The sequence below is a fragment of the Physeter macrocephalus genome, chromosome 20 (genome assembly GCF_002837175.3).
Source record: "Physeter macrocephalus isolate SW-GA chromosome 20, ASM283717v5, whole genome shotgun sequence".
NCBI classification, from domain to species: domain Eukaryota; kingdom Metazoa; phylum Chordata; class Mammalia; order Artiodactyla; family Physeteridae; genus Physeter; species Physeter macrocephalus.
This window is the reverse complement of record NC_041233.1, coordinates 10,492,094-10,508,878: the sequence shown is the minus strand read 5'-3', so window position 1 is coordinate 10,508,878 and position 16,785 is coordinate 10,492,094. Positions and strand designations below refer to the sequence as shown.

Here is a 16,785-nt window from a genome sequence, read left to right as displayed (position 1 = left end):
AGGCCCGCGTACCACAAAAAAAAAAAAAAAAAAAAAAAAAAAAATCAACATTCATTCATGATAAAGATTCCCAGCTAACCAGGCATAGAAAGGAATTTCCTCAAACTGAGAAAGAGGATCTAAAAAAAAATTGGGACCAAAGCAAGGATGCCCACATTGAACAGTCCAATTTCCCATTATACTGGAAGTCCTATCCAGTGTAACACATAAGAAAAAAAGGCATACAGTTGGAAAGGAAGGAATAAAAACTGTCTCTACTTTCAGACAACATGACAGTCTAAAATCCCAAGGAATGTGTTCCCCTCCCCCACAAGAAAGATCTAGAACTAATAAATGGGCCTAGTAACGTCACAGAATGTAAGCTCAACATACAAAAATCAATCGTTTTTCTAAAAACTAGCAGTAAACAGTTTGAAGCCAAAAATGTCCTAAATAAATGGAGAGATATGCCATGGACTGGAGGACCCAACAGAGTAAAAATGTCAATACTCTCCAAGTTGATCTACAGATTTAATGCAATCAAAATCACAGCAGGAGTTTTTGGTAAATGTAGGCAAGCTTATTAAAAAGTATAACAAAAGGGAAAGGGCCTAGAACAGCTGAAACAATTTTGAAGAAGAGAAATAAATTTATTTAGAGGAATCACACTTCCCAATTTTAAGACTTACTGTAAAGCTACAATAATCAAGATCTTGCAGCAAAGGTATAGATGCATCAATCAACAAACGGAACAGAACAGAGAGCCCAGGATATACCCTCACAAATATGCCCAACTGATTTTTGACAAGGATGCAAAGATACCTCAATGGAGAAAGGATAGCCTTTCAACAAATGGTATTAGAACAATTTGTTGTCTGTAAGTTAAAAAAAAATACCCCAACCTAAATCTCACACCTTATACAAAAATTAACTCAAAATGAAAATCGTAAAGCTATAAAGCTTTTAGAAGAAAACATAGGAGAAAATCTTCATGATCTGAGGTTAGGAAAAGAGTTCTGAGCCATGACACCAAATGCACGATTCATAAAAGAAAAAAAGTAATAAATTGGGCTTGTCAAATATTTTAAATTTTGCAAAAGACACCATTAGGAGAACGAAAAGACAGCAAGAGACTAGGAGAAAGTATTTGCAAATCACATATGTGACAAAGGACTGCTTCCAAAATATATAAAAAACTCTCAAAATCAACAATAAGAAAATGATCCAAATAAAAAGTAGGCACAAGACTTGAACATAAACTTCACTAAAGAGGACATAGTATATGAAAGGCAAGTAAGCATATGAAAAGATGTTCAATATTATTGGTCATTAGGGAAATGCAAATTGAAACCACAGTGAGATGGAATGCAAAATGGTACAGCCCCTCCAGAAGACAGTTTGACAGTTCTTTTAAACCATATGACCCAGAAGTGCTACTCCTGGGTATTTTTACCCTGGAGTAATGAAAACTTATGTTCACACAAAAACCTCTACACAGATATTTACAGCACCTACATTCATAACTGCCCAAAACTAGAAACAACCACAATGCTCTTCCACTGGAGAATGGATAACCAACTGTGGCCTGTCTGTACAGCTGGTAACTATTTAGTAATCAAAAGGAACGCACCATTGATACACAGGACAATTGGGATGAATCTCAAAGATATGATGCCAATTTCAAAAGATTACATACCGTATTGTTCCACTTACATGATATTCTTGAAATGACCAAGTTGTAGTGATGAAAAACACATCAGTTTTTTTGGTAGTGGGGAGTGGGGAAGTGGGGAAGGCTTGGGCTGCATAGCATGAGGAAGTGCTTTGGAGAGATGGGACTGTTTGGTATCTTGATAGTGGTGTTGATTACATGAATTTATAGGTACGTTTTAAAACCTATATAAGTATTCAAATTCACAGACCTATACAACTCTTTAAAATGGGACCAGAAGGAGAAACAAAAAATTTTAAAATCTGTTCTGTACCAGTCACTTTGCATTTTGTCTCATTAAATCCTCACAGACTGCAAGATTAGTTTATCATCCCCACATTACAGATAAGAAACTTGAAACTCCAAGATACTCAGGAACTTACCCAGAGTCACACCATGAAGAGTGGCAGAGCCTGGAGCCCTACCCAGACCCTCCCTGCACCTAGCACTGGGATGGTCAAGTCTACGTGTAGTAGTCTAAGACACTGGGAAAGACAGGCTGCCCTCTTTGTTCATGTCAGTTATGTGTCTGGCTTCTGTGCACAGCCTTGCTAAGCTGGACCTGCTCAGCTTCTAGACAAATGGACATCTCAGCAGGATCATTTGGGCTTCTTGGGCGCTGGCCTGCATATGCGGGTTGGACTTGGTGATGTTCTTTGAGGTATGTGAAGATACTGAACTAATGGAAAGAATGCTGGACTAAGACCTGTTTCATCTTGATCCCTTCCTATTCCTAGATGATTCTACCCACTCCTGCTAGGTGTTGATGTCTCTCAGGCATGCATTTTAGACCCAGAGGGTATATCAACATGAACTTCAGAGAGAATGCCTAACTACCTCCACAGATGTCATCCCTAGTCTAAAAGCATTAAAACAGTATTTAGTATTAACTAGCTATTATACTAACTTGAAAAACATGTGAAATAAGATATAAAATGTCCATTAGGGTCAATAATCAAAGAATATAACATATGACAGACAAAAAAATAAAAATAACTATATATCCTTCTCTAAAATTTTACCTTAATGCTGAGGATTCAAGTTAATATTTTTTCCCTTCTGGAAGACTCATCATGAAGGGGGTAGAGTAAGCAATTATCAAGCATTCATCCCTAATGAAAACTACTAAGCCAAAATTAACAAGAAAATATTTTAATGATGCTTTTGTAGCACAAAATTGAACTGAGACAGGTAAGAGGAATGTGAGGGAATCTAGAAACCCATAAATTATATCGCTTTATTTTGACATAACCCAGATGTTGAGAATGAACAGGTGTCCTATCAGCACTCTCCATTTCTCCTCTCAAAGGCACAGTCTAGGCAATATATCCAACAAAGAGGTTGTGCTTAGGCTCCAGTCCCCTGACTTGTTATTTAAAACTACTACAATATATGAAACCATTCGTCACTGCAGATTCAAATGACTGTCTGTCTGTCTGTCTGGAGATCACTTCAATTGCTCCCCAGGCCCCTTCAGGCTTGACTTCTGATTTCTTCTTTCTTTCTGACCCTGAATTCGGTAGAGCTTCTTCCTGAGGTCCTTCTGTCGCTTCAGTTTCTCTTCTTCCTCCTTCTGCTTCACTTTGAAGTGTTCTTTGTTGTGTAGATGCCGTTGCTCCTTGGCTTTCTTCATCTTCTCACTGTGCACTGTACTCAGAGCATCCAGCAGTGCAAGGATCTGACAAGGGCAAAACCCAGTGAGCATCAAAATATTCTTACAGCTACAGCATGCTTTCCTTCTAAGTTTCAGCGGGCCTAAACACCACAGCTGATGGCATCAAAATTACAATCAATTCATGATCCAAATGAATATTAACCTAGTGAAAATTTATCCTGAACTAGGAAATTATAATTTGCATGGAAATATAAGTAGGAGCATATTTACTTAGCAAAATACTTAAATAATGGCCTTGACCACAAAACCAACTTTGTTAAATCACTCTGTGGATACTCTGTACAACTAAGAGTGATTTGCCAGCTGTGTGCCTATTATTGCCCATTAAAATGCATAATGCAGGGCTTCCCTGGTGGCACAGTGGTTGAGAGTCCACCTGCCGATGCAGGGGACAGGGGTTCGTGCCCCGGTCTGGGAAGATCCCACATGCCGCGGAGTGGCTGGGCCCATGGGCCATGGCTGCTAAGCCTGCGCGTCCGGAGCCTGCGCGTCCGGAGCCTGTGCTCCGCAAAGGAAGAGGCCACAACAGTGAGAGGCCCACGTAGCGCAAAAAAAAAAAAAAAAAAAAAAATGCATAAGGCAGAGCATGACTAAACAAAAGAAGCGAAATGGACTCCGGCCTTTCTTCTAACTTCCAGATCTAGTGCCTTGAATAAGTCTGGCCCTTATCCTTTCCTAATGAAAAGTGAGAATGCAGTAAAAATGCCAAGTGTGTTACTGAAAGCATTATTTTCACATCTAAATGCAACATGCTGGAAGCCATCCATCAACAGTACCTTCCTTTCATGAGGCTCCCGTATGACAGCTGGTCTCAGTCTGTCCTTCGGAATCTTGCCTGCCTTTGCTTGGGTCTTGGGCTTGCTCTTAAATGGCAGGGCCTTCTGCAAGGCTTTTGGAATGTGCAGTGAATTAAAATGTTTCTTTTGCCTCACAACTGGCTGAAAAAGAAAAATAAACAAAGACTGTGACATATTTATATTATGATCCATGTGCATTTAAAACTTGCATAAAATCTTCTCAATGGGTTGATTTTTCCACAAGATCAGTAACACCACAGTTTGCTGACCATCAGAAATGAGGACTCAATCATCCATCAAATAGATATTGCCTCAATGGGCATGCACAGCTGCAGGCAAAACAAAGGAATATATAGAATATACATATTTACAACTCTTCCAAGAAATCAACTGTGCCCATATCTACAGTATGGACGATAGTATCTCAACAGAGCAGATGAAAAGATCCAAAGTTTCTGTTAATGGAAAACTCTGGCCTTATCTTTGGGGCACTGAGACGGTTTTTTCTAGCCTAACAAGAATAACTAGCTTTTCATCTTGACTATAAACCTCTCTGGATTTAAGGACATAGTTCTTCCTCCAATGAGCAACTGAAATGCCCCCATCCCTGATTCTCATTAAGAAGTTTAACTTTATTCTGTTTCTAATAGAAGGCTGGTTGAGAAATGTGACATTTAAATGACAAATGAAGGCAAAACTCCTACATTCAGTTTTCAAGCTAACTAAATTCTATGCTTAAATTGAGATGACCAAAATTCTTAACTGCCTCAGAAGTAGTTAATAAGTTGAAAGTTTTACCCTAGACCTTTACCAAGGTCGACAACTATATAGAGAATATGTCTGCTGTACCTTTATAAATTTACTGTTAAAGACATCACCCACAATAATATGCAATATCCTCTGTTTAAGAAACCAAAATATTTTAGAATGAAAGAAATCAGAGAAATCTCCTTCTCAAAAACAAGTAAGCACCACAGACTGGACAACAGGTATTATGTCCTGAAGTATATTTTAAGAGAAATTCATGGCAATGTGATTCAAATTTTATTAACTATTTTACAGAAAAACTAATGTCTGGAAAATTTCTGTTTCTAGAAGAATGGCAGACCGTTACCCTGAATTACCCTCTTATTACAAAACAATTAAATATCCTGCATTAACACAAACAAATCTTTTCAAATGCATTGTTAACCTGTGAACAAAATAATGGACGTTCTCAGAGACCAAAACTTGAATGAAAATGGGAATCCAGACAGGCACTGAGAACTTAACATTTTAAAATACTGATGAGGCCAGCTACTGGAAAGTATGTGGAATAACTAGAACTCTGATAAGCTGTTCAAGTCTAACCTGGTATTTCAGTATACTACAGGGATCACACACTGATTTTGAACACATGTAACCTGGCAATCCCACCCATGGGGATCTATGCAACGGAACTGTGTGCACATGCACACCAAACAAGTAGCATGTAAGTGTTCAGGGCAGCATTTATAATAGCCAAAAATTGGAAACACTGTCCGTCAGTGGATAAAACCGACATTCTCATACAATGAAATTCTACTCAACAATAAAAACAAATAAATGTCTGCTATATACAAGAACATGGATGAATCTCATAATACTGAAGGAAAGAAACCAGGCAAAACAGTACATGGTATATTTTATAAAACTAAGGCAGAAGGAATTTCCATGTCAGGAGTTAAGATAGCGGCTATCTCTGAAGTGGAGGTGGGGTAGTGACTGGGAGAGGTCACAAGGGGGACTTCTATTGTGCTGGTAATTCTATTGCTTGATCCAGGCAATGGCAACTTAGGTATGCTAAAATTCAATGAGCTGTATACACTTATTATTTGTGTACTTTTCTGTGTGTATGTTAACACTTCAATGAAAAGTTTATTAAAACTCTCAAAAAAAACCCCTCCCCCTTGCTTTAATAAGAATCAGTACATTAATGTTTTTCAAATTAATACATGTATATAGTACAAAAAAATAAGTTCAAAAGAGGTATATACAGTGAAAAGTTTGTCTCCTTTCCAATCCACAGAAAACCACTATTACCACTTGTCCTGTGTTCCTTCCAAAATAGTCTATGAATATACAACATGTTCATTCAAATTTAATGTTAGACTTTCTACTTGAAAATTCAAACCACAAAAAACATTACATATGAAGCTTCTGGGTGACACCCATCTACAGAGTACATGGGTGATTGACTGTACCTTATACAGAGAATCCTTGCTGGCCTTTAGTTTGATGCCATGGGAGAGCCGGAGTTGACCAGTTGTCCGCATTCCTGACCAGGTGTCTTTCTCACCAGCTGGTTTCAACAAAGATGTTACTGGGTTATAGAAGGCTGGAACAGAGACAGGATACCAAGTTCTCATGAAGACAATGTCTGGAAAGAGAGGAAATTTACATTAACATTTTCAAAAGAAGATTCATATCCATCTCAGTAAACAAAAGAACAAAATATTCATTCCAAACTTCTCTAGCTGGTTGCACAGTATTTGAAGAGAGACTTCACCAAGTGAACTACTTTTGAATAACACAAAGCTTTTACTGGGTGTGGCTGGGCGCGCTACACAAGATGCTCCAACTGGGGAGAGCTACAGTTGACTCCTGTTTCTAAAGACCTAAACTACCACCTATAGTTCACACTGGCTAGAAATCAATAGTGAATGGTAGGTAACATGCTGTTAAGAACACACCACAAAGGATATTTACCACTCATCAGCAGTTTATCCTCAAAGGTGGCCCGGAAAGCTCCTTCTGGAGCCCGGAGCGCCTTCTTGATCTGTCCCCTTATTCCACTGACAGTTCGAATCACAGCACCTTCAAATTTGGCCACTTCCAAAGCAGAATTAAACATTCCCTACAGGTATATATATACATATACATATATATATTAAAAAAATACATACACACAAAGTCAGATATTTTACTTCTTAGTTCATAAATATATCCTTGGTTAAAAAACAAAAAATAATTCATTGAAAGGTGATAAAAAAAATCAACTATATTTTTCCCCCTAAAGGTGCAATTACTAGGTCAAAAGGAATACAACTCTCTCTTCCCTGAAATAACACTAATTAAGACTCTATTGTGGGCTCATTAACATGTTCATCACTGCTATCTTTGTAGAAGAGAAGATCAAAAAGATATTTATTGGTCTGAACTGGCCTAGATGGCCTTTGCTGTCATCTCACAGGGCTTGACTACAGTTCATATCCTATTACTTAGGTGCACACACTCAGAAAATAAAGAGACAGCAAGATAAATGCTGATGGTAGTATTACCTTATATTATAATAACATTTTATGATCATCTTAACTCTGTGTTTTTAATGGAAACACCCTCTACTGATGAAATTTTCAATAAATGTTGCTCAAACTACCCCCCCATGTTATATTGCTCTGTGTTACTTAAATATGCTCAGAAATCTAAAGAAGTAAACTAAATATAAAGAATATAAAATATAAAGAAGTAAACTAAAAATATCAAAGACCAAGTTTATAAAAATTTCAAATACATTTCTGAAAACATTAGAACTATATCTTAGACCTATATTAGAATATTTCATTCCTCCTTTAACAATATACACATTTATAAGCAAATGAATATACAGATATATATATATATATATACCTTAATGAATGAAGTGTTCTTGAAAATTTTATATGGAAAACCAGTTAGCTTTAATTTCTTCACAATTTTTATAGATTTATCCAGATCAAGGACAACTCCTGTGGCAGCTATCCGGAAATCAGCCTAAAAAGGAACCCCCAAAATGTGAATACAGGAATAATGTCAGCAAGAGAAGAACTACATTTCTCTGTAATGCAACAAATTACCAAAGTGCAATTCACTTACAATAACCTAAGAAAAACTAAGAAAGAATATATGAACATGCAAAACAGTATTTTGACAAAAGCTATCTGAAACTATAATACATGTATGCCAAAATTAATGATGATATCTTGAGCATTTTCCTGAGGGTGATTTCATAGTAACACAGTTTCACAAAGATGAATGAATGAAAGGGAATATGAAAATTTGGCTACAATGTTTGAGAAATTAAATTTTGGACATTCAGGATGGATTCCATTTGCCCATTATTCTGTTTTCTGTTAAATGAGGCCAATAAAACCTGCTCTGATTGGCCAAATGAAGACTGTGTGAACATACCTTGCTAAACCAGATTACTAGGGGGTAGTCTTATGTCTAGCTGGTATCCAATGTATGCCAGAACCTAGTCGAGTGGTTAGCTCATGGTGAGCACTGCTTAAATATTTTTAGAAAAATATTAAAACGCATAAAATATAAAAGCATAAAAATATAAAATGTCATCAGTACCATTACAATTCTTCTATTTCCCTCTTCTCTACTCCCACACCTTACTTAAAAAGATGCAGGAAAATTAAAAGCAAAGAAAAGTTTACTATAAATACTTAAAATGAATAATTTTCAACTTAAAATTTCAGGTACATATTCCACAATCAAGACATTATTTCTCAAACACAATCTATAAAATAAACCATCAAAGATAGTTACCATTATGCCACTGACAGACTGTATTGCCAAGAACCCAGTACCCTGCGGAGTGATAGGACCTTAAAGGAAACAGGAAAAAAAAAAAAAAAAATACAGTAAACGACACATTCTGGATTCTACTTTACATATATACTCCAATCCAAAAAAAAGAGATAAATCTTATGAATTGGGATTTCATGAAAGGAAAAAAGCAAAACTATAATGATAAAGCCTAAAAGATTTAAATTAACCTACAAGCAAGTTTATTCTAATCCCTTTTTACCCCAAAAGGTTGCTCCACAATGCATGTGCTGTGGGGTGTATTTCAGAAGCCTTTGTCTTCCATTGTGGTCTTCAATATAATAAAGTGGGATGGTCTGAAACCTCCTCCACCCTACAGAAAAAATGACTGGATCTCGGGACTTGAGGATTTTCTTATACCAACGATGTTTCTTCAGACGCATCTGAAAGGAGAAGAGATTTCAGTAAGATTACTGGTACAAGTATGACCAAAGAACCTCAATGGTTAAGCATACAGTGAAGCGTACCTACCTGTACATATCCAACATTGCCCTCACTATTGCCCAAACCACCCAAAATAACTGGGTAATGTGGGTCAAAGTTAAGCACGAATTCACAGGGGACGTTTTCTATCTCAATTCGGACATACATCCCAGGTCGAAAACCCTCATACTGAACTCTGGCTTCATCATCTTGATCTTCGAATTCTGCCCGGTTAAGCTATACATGAGAGGGGAAAAATAAAACAAAAACAATTAAAAACCCATAATGCTGTTACTTTTAATAAATGTAAGATTAACATTTTTAAAAAAGAGCAATTTCTAAATAAAGGAACCATGTACAGAATTATTTAGGCTTTATCCTAATTAAAAATAATGTTTTATCTATACAGTTTGTTCAGGATATGCCTCAACTGTTTTCTTCTCTGTTGCTCCAAGCTATACTATAGTAAATACAAACAACTCTGAAAGCAGCCCTTAATGTTGGTCGACAAACACTCTGAACTTCCCCATTCACACTTTCTTTTCTTACTCTCCCAATTATTTCACACTTTTTCTCTTTTCATCAAACACCCAGTTATCTCCTCCCTCATCCTCACCCTCAGCTGTTGACTGTTTCCTAATTCATTCAAAATTTAAGCAACCTGAAAGAACTTCCACAGTTAGCCCTCTACCAGGGTTTACACCCATATTCAGCCTTTTATTACAGCTCTTCACTGTTCAATATAGTGGCCACACATGGCTATTTAAGTTGAAATTAAATAAAATTTTAAAATTCAGTCATTTAATCACATTAACTGTATTTCAAGTGGTCAGTATCAACATGTGGCTAGGTGGCTACAATACAGACAGTAAGATATACATTTCCTTAATCACAGGAAGCTCTACTAGGCAGCTGTTAGAGATTATCCATGCCTCTATTTAATGCCAACCTTTACTTGCACCCTAGATCATCCACTCTTGTTGGACTTTATTCCAACAAGTCTTTCCTGTTATTTCTCTCATCTTAAAACCTTTTGACTCCACTTCCTCTCACTATTGCCCTATTTCTCTGCTTATCTTTGAAGCAAAATGCCACAGGCGTTTTCTAAAGTCTGGTTCCAGTTACACTGCTCATATTCTCATAAATCCCCTAAAATTGGACTTGAACCAATACTCCATTGAAATGCTTGCCAAAGTCACAAAAGGCCTCCATGTTCTTAATCCAGTGGCCAATTCTGTCTTCACTGTAGTTAACACATCAGCAGGATTTGAAACAATTTATCACTTCCTTCTACAGTGGTTTCCAGCATACTTCATGTCCTCTTACATTTCTTCTATCTCCTGAGAGCTGCACAGTCTCCACTGCTGCTTCCTTGTCTCTGCCCAGTCTCCTGAAGTACCCAGTCCTGGTCCTCTCCTCTCCTGACTCCATGCTCACTCCCCAGGTCATTCCACCTATTTCATAGTTTTAAAAAGCACCCAGATCCTGAGTACATCACATTTAAGTCCATGGCCTCAACAGCTCTCCAGAACTGACCACCTGACACTCCTCTTGTCTGAAAGGTATCTCAAACCTAACAGATCCAAACTTCATCTTCCCAGGTAGACTGACATCAATGAAAGGCTTTCCTATCTTACTGATAACAACCCAATCCCTCCAGTAAGTCATCCTTATCTCCCCTCTCACACATCTTACATTCAATCCACCAGGAAGTCCTACTGATCTACCTTTCAAAAAAAGTATAGCCAGAATTTGACTCTTTCCTCTCATCACTGCAACCCCCCACCCCCTCCCCAGTGTAAGTCATGTTAATCTTACTGAACTCGTGCCACGGTAATCCTTTCAAGGCGTAAGCAGATCATGCATGTCTCTCTTCTACTCAAAACATCCAATGGACCCCCATTTCATTCAGAGTAAAAAATTCGAAGTTCTTTACAATGACCCACAAGGTTTTAGGTGATTTTATTTTATTATTATTATTTTTTGGTTGTGTTGGGTCTTCGTTCCTGTGTGCTCATGGGCTTTCTCTAGTTGTGGCGAGTGGGGGCTACTCTTCATTACAGTGCACGGGCTTATCACTGCGGTGGCTTCTCTTGTTGCAGAGCACGGGCTCTAGGCACGCAGGCTTCAGTAGTTGTGGCTTGTGGGCTATAGAGCATAGGCTCAGTAGTTGTGGCACACGGGCTTAGTTGCTCTGCAGCATGTGGGATCTTCCCGGATCAGGGATCAAACCCGTGTCCCCTGCACTGGCAGGTGGATTCTTAACCACTGTGCCACCAGGGAAGCCCCTAGGTGATTTTAAATTATAAATGGCCTAAAGCAAAGACTTCAGAACCAGCCGTACATTTCCTAGTCACTTCTATCAAAGGTCAGTACACACTTTGAATCACTATGTTAATGACTAACCAGGAGATACTTCTTTGACTAGATGAAGACCTAGGTTGAGCAAACCCTGTCAGCTGCATTTTCACAAATCATATACTTAATCTGCAGAAGACATATTAAGGTATGCTCCCGTTTACAGGGATTCTTGGTGGCCCCACTTGTCAAAGCGCATCTCAAACACTTGCCATCAACTGTACACCTCTTTGTGTCTCCTTCAGAGTCAGTTCATCAACTCAAACAGCCTGCTCAGCATCCCAGGATGGCAGGGCCACACTATCTCCCTTTCAGCATTCCACAGGCTCCCTTTATCTTTGCATCTGACCTTACATTCGAAGTATCCTCTGAACTCTGACTGAGGTGGGTTTTCAGAAAACCATCCCCAGAGAGCACTTATATGCATAAGCCACACAGGCCAAGAATCACGTACACATTCAAATTATTCAATTATGGTTCCAGGGAGTAGTAATCAGAATACTAAGGCAATGCTTGCATGTAAATAAACACACTGTCTCAGGGCTTCCCTGGTGGCGCAGTGGTTGAGAGTCCGCCTGCCGATGCAGGAGACACGGGTTCGTGCCCCGGTCCGGGAAGATCCCACACGCCGAAACAAACAAACAAACAAACAAACAAAACACATTGTCTCAAATCACTACTCTGTAAGATCCTCAAAAATGGTGGCCATGTCTCAGCCATTTCTGCTTCTGCAACATTTAATGCTTGGTACAAAATAGACACTGATATTTTTCTGGTGAATGTCTGACTGAAGAAACAATTAGATAACTGCATGAATAAACACACCTATTTGCATCTTGACCTAGAGCCCAAATAGGAGGCCCAGAAGCAGGCAGGGAGCAAAGACCTAAACAAAGTTACGTATTCACAGCACTATTACAGCCCTGAAATGAGGCTGATAGGAACTGAGTTTTCTCACCTGTGCTTGTTTCTGCATTTCTCCTTTAAGATCATCGAAGTATGTGTTTTCTCCTTCATCATATTCTGCATCAAACATCTCTTTCAATTTTCTCTTTTTATCCAAATGCTTTTTCTTGGCACTTTCCTCTGCATTGGGGTCAATTTCTTTAACTTCTTCCTCCACATCTTCAACCTTCAATTCCCAGAAGAGAAAATTTTGTAAAAATTTGTGAAGACCTCTTCTTTAAACATTAAGGCAGATTTTAAAAGTTCTATTTGAGCTGTGAAAATCTTAGTTATGATCATCATGAAAACAAAATAAAACAGCCTTTGTCTCTAAATAACATGTACTGCAACAAGAGACATTTAGACATCTGCATTACAATCAGCCAACATTCCTTAATATGGCTGGGAATGCCAAACATGAATAAAAATAATAGCAACTGTTCCCAACCCAGACACTCCCAGATACTGTTCTAAAGAAATATTAGGGAGAACAGGGAATTTTTTTTTTTTTTTTAAACGGCACTTAAAATTAAGTGGAGGAGAATGATGGCAAGACAGTGACCCAGGAGCTAAAACTTTCAATGACTGAAGAATCATAACAAGAAGAAGAGGTAATAGGTATCACTCAAGAAAATTAACAATAACAACTAAACCAACAACTTTTGGTCCGTTCCCACCCTCTTCTTCACTTTTAGGAAGGAATCCATCCATCTCATATGGGGCCTCTTGCAGAACATACTGACCACAGATCAAGGACCAGTGGCTGATGGCTGGCCATGGCCAAGTCATACCTGAGTATCCGGGCCTGATTTTCCCTTGTGCACATCCCCTGTTTCCAGGTCTTCAAAGTCACCATAGAGCTCCTCTGGGAAAAGAACATCCAAATGACTCCCCTGTAAGTAGGGCCTGCATGTGACACTCTAGCACCACCCAGCATCAAGTGGACTATGTGCTTGGCATCTCAAACTTCATTTTTACTGTGCATATTGCTACACACCCCTAAAGAATCCCGCACTTACACAGCCTTCTTTTTCTTGTTAAATTTTGTCAGTATTTCATCACCTGTTAAGGAAATGGGCCCAATCCATTTTTCCATATTCTACTGCAAAATGCCACCTAGCCACAAGCTATTTTTCCAGGATAGGTGATGAACATTCTGTAGCAGAGATGCATACAGAGGTGGCATGTGTGTCCCTGCATGTCAGTCCCCAAACCAACAGTTCAAAGAGTGACTTGAAAAGTCATGGCATGATAACAGCACATATGAAAAAGAGTCTCAACAATAAGATCAACACAGCACAGCCATGTGACATACCTAGGGAAGATCTGAGATTACATAAAATACAGCATTTAGAGTAACAGTAGTAGCCAAAACAATGTCAAACCCATAAGAAGAGCTCATTTATTTGTTTTTGGAGCTCTAAGTTTAGTTATGGATCCTACCCTTAAAAGAAACAGGTAAGTTAAAACTCTGGGAGGCAACATTTAGAAAAGTATCAAAAAATTTTCATATAAGAAAGAGCCAAAGAACCAAAGAACATATATAAAAGATGGGAAGATTTCACTTGTAATAAAAAACAAAAAAGGATAAAGTACTTAGAAATAATCCTAACAAGAAGTATACTAGAACTTTAGTTTAAAAATTTTTTAAGTTTTAATATGCTTTTTAAACGACACATGGAGACACAACTAGGGTGCCAGTGGGACACTGGTGGGGGCCCTCGATGCCCAAGGTGACGGGAGGAACCCCCGAGCGACTGGGTAGGACATGGGGGAGTGAGGGGGGAGGAGAAGTGGAGGTAGGACAGGAATGGCACCCATGAGGCATGGCTGGGATGGGGAAGGGGTTCCCACGCCTAGAGGGACCCTCGGGGGCTTGGAGGATCAGGCATTTCCCCTGTCCAATTGGGCCCCGGGGGGCCTGCGGGGCCCCCGGGCCAGGTCCTCCTCCCTCCGAGGCCCCCTCCAGTCCACGTTGATCCCAGGGGCATAGGAGGGAGGTGTGGGGAGGAGAGGTGGGATGTTGGGGCCCTCCAAGACCAGAGGATCAGGGAAGGTGCCGTGGTCATTTCCCCCACCCACTCAGCCCTGGGAAGTCTGCTGGGCTCTCAGCCTAGTCATCCGTGCTCGTTCTCCAGGGTCCCCTGTGGCCTCATGGGTCCTAGGGGTATGGGAGGGAGGGAGGAGGGGGTAAGACGAAAACAGGCGGACAGTGCGGGGGAAACCCTCTAAGACCAGGTCAGAGGAGGTGCCACTGGCATTTCCCCAGCCCACTAGGGCCAGGAGGCCTGCTGGGCTCCCAGGCCAAGTCCCCAGCCCTCTGAGGCCCCCTCCGGGCTGCACTGGTCCTAGGGGCATAGGAGGGAGGGAGGAGGGGGGAAGAGGGGAAGAGGAGGAGAAGTGGACAGGGGGTACCCTCTGGGGCTTGGGGATCAGGGGAAGCACCGTGGGCATTTCCCCTGCCCACTCGGCTCCAGGAAGCCTGTGGGGGTCTGGTCTCCTGCCTTCCGGAGCCCTCTCCTGTCACGTGGGTCCTAGGGGTATGGGGAGGGGTGGGGATGGGGGGGACAAGAGAGGCCAATGGGGAGGGGTCCTCTGGCATCAGAGGACTTGGGGGAAGGTGCCTAGCATTTCCCCTGCCCACTCAGGCCCAGTGAGCCTGCTGGGGTCCTGGACCTGGTACTCCACCCTCCAGGGACAGAGGCACTCCTGGCACCTCCTGCTGCATTGAACTTAAGCCCCAACCCCCACCACCCCACAGGGCCTGTTCCTGCCCTGTGGGTTCTAAGCAAAGGCCCCACCCCCATAGCCAAGGCCTTGTCTGGCTTTTTTTTTTTTTTTAACTTCTCTTTTTTACTACTGTGGTTCCCTTTTACCTTCCAGTTGTTGTTTGATCTATATTTTTATTTTTTTATTCTTTCTAACATATCTGTAAGTTTTCTAATCTTTTTTTTTCTCTTTGTTATTGTTCTGCTCCTTTTTTGTTTTTCTTTTTTTGCTTTTCTTTTTTTTTTTTTTGCCACCCCACGTGGTTTGCAGGATCTTGGTTCACAAGCCGGGGGTTGGGCCAGAGCTCCTGTGGTGGGAACTCCAAGTCCAAACCACTGGAGTAACAGAAAACCTCATACCCCAGGGAATATTCATCAGAGTAAGGTCTCCCAGAGGTCCTCATCTCGGCACAAAGACCGAGCTCTCCCCAACAGCCTACAAGCTCCAGTGCTGGAAGCCTTAGGCCAAACAACCAGTAAAACAGGAATACAATCCCACCCATTAAAAAAAATAAAGAGAGATGACAAAAAAATATGTCAAGTGTCAAGATGAAGGAACAAGGTAAAAACCTACAAAACCAAGTAAATGAAGAGGAAATAGGGAACCTACCTGAAAAAGAATTCAGAGTAATGATAGTAAAGATGATCCAGAATCTTGGAAATAGAATGGAGGTGCAGATTGAGAAAATTCAAGAAATGTTTAACAAAGAGCTAGAAGAACGAAAGAACAAACAGAGATGAACAACACAATAACTGAAATGAAACATACACTAGAAGGAATCAATAACAGAATAACTGAGGCAGAAAAACGAATAAGTGAGCTGGAAGACAAAATGGCGGAAATAACTGCCAAGGAGCAGAATAAAGAGAAAAGAATGAAAAGAATTGAAAACAATCTCAGAGACCTCTGGGACAATGCTAAATCACCAACATTTGAATTATAGGGGCCCCAGAAGAAGAAGAGAAAAAGGGTCTAAGAAAATATTTGAAGAGATTATAATGGAAAACTTCCTTAACATGGGAAAGGAAATAGTCACCCAAGTCCAGGAAGCACAGAGAGTCCCATAAAGGATAAACCCTAGGAGAAACACACCAAGACACATATTAATCAAACTAACAAAAATTAAATTCAAAGAAAAAATATTAAAAGCAGCAAGGGAAAAACAAAAAATAACATACAAAGGAATCCCCATAAGGTTATCAGCTGATTTTTCAGCAGAAACTCTGCAGGTCAGAAGGGAGTGGCAGGATATACTTAAAGTGATGAAAGAGAAAAACCTACAACCAAGATTACTCTACCCAGCAAGGATCTCATTCAGATTTGACAGAGAAATCAAAAGCTTTTCAAACAAAAGCTAAGAATTCAGCACCAACAAACCAACTTTACAACAAGTGCTAAAGGAACTTCTCTAGGCAGGAAACACAAGAGAAGAAAAAGACCCACAAAAACAAACCCAAAACAATTAAGAAAATGGTAATAGGAACATACATATTGATAATAATCTTGAATGTAAA

The 16,785-nt window shown here is 39.8% G+C and overlaps 1 protein-coding gene across 2 annotated transcripts in view; it reads right to left on the bottom strand.

Moving 5' to 3' along the window:
* Window positions 1-2,826: 2,826 nt before the first annotated feature.
* BMS1 (BMS1 ribosome biogenesis factor) overlaps window positions 2,827-16,785 on the bottom strand; it is a 44,680-nt gene continuing 30,721 nt past the window's right edge. For both annotated transcript variants that reach the window (XM_024115719.3, XM_024115720.3), the window contains exons 14-23: window positions 13,294-13,367; window positions 12,516-12,689; window positions 9,248-9,436; window positions 8,979-9,159; window positions 8,717-8,775; window positions 7,811-7,933; window positions 6,890-7,037; window positions 6,385-6,560; window positions 4,142-4,303; window positions 2,827-3,368 (exon numbers count right to left, since the gene is read on the bottom strand). In XM_024115719.3, the coding sequence (XP_023971487.1) occupies window positions 3,138-3,368; window positions 4,142-4,303; window positions 6,385-6,560; window positions 6,890-7,037; window positions 7,811-7,933; window positions 8,717-8,775; window positions 8,979-9,159; window positions 9,248-9,436; window positions 12,516-12,689; window positions 13,294-13,367 (1,517 nt within the window). In that variant the 3' untranslated portion in view covers window positions 2,827-3,137. The remainder of the gene's footprint in view (window positions 3,369-4,141; window positions 4,304-6,384; window positions 6,561-6,889; window positions 7,038-7,810; window positions 7,934-8,716; window positions 8,776-8,978; window positions 9,160-9,247; window positions 9,437-12,515; window positions 12,690-13,293; window positions 13,368-16,785) is intronic.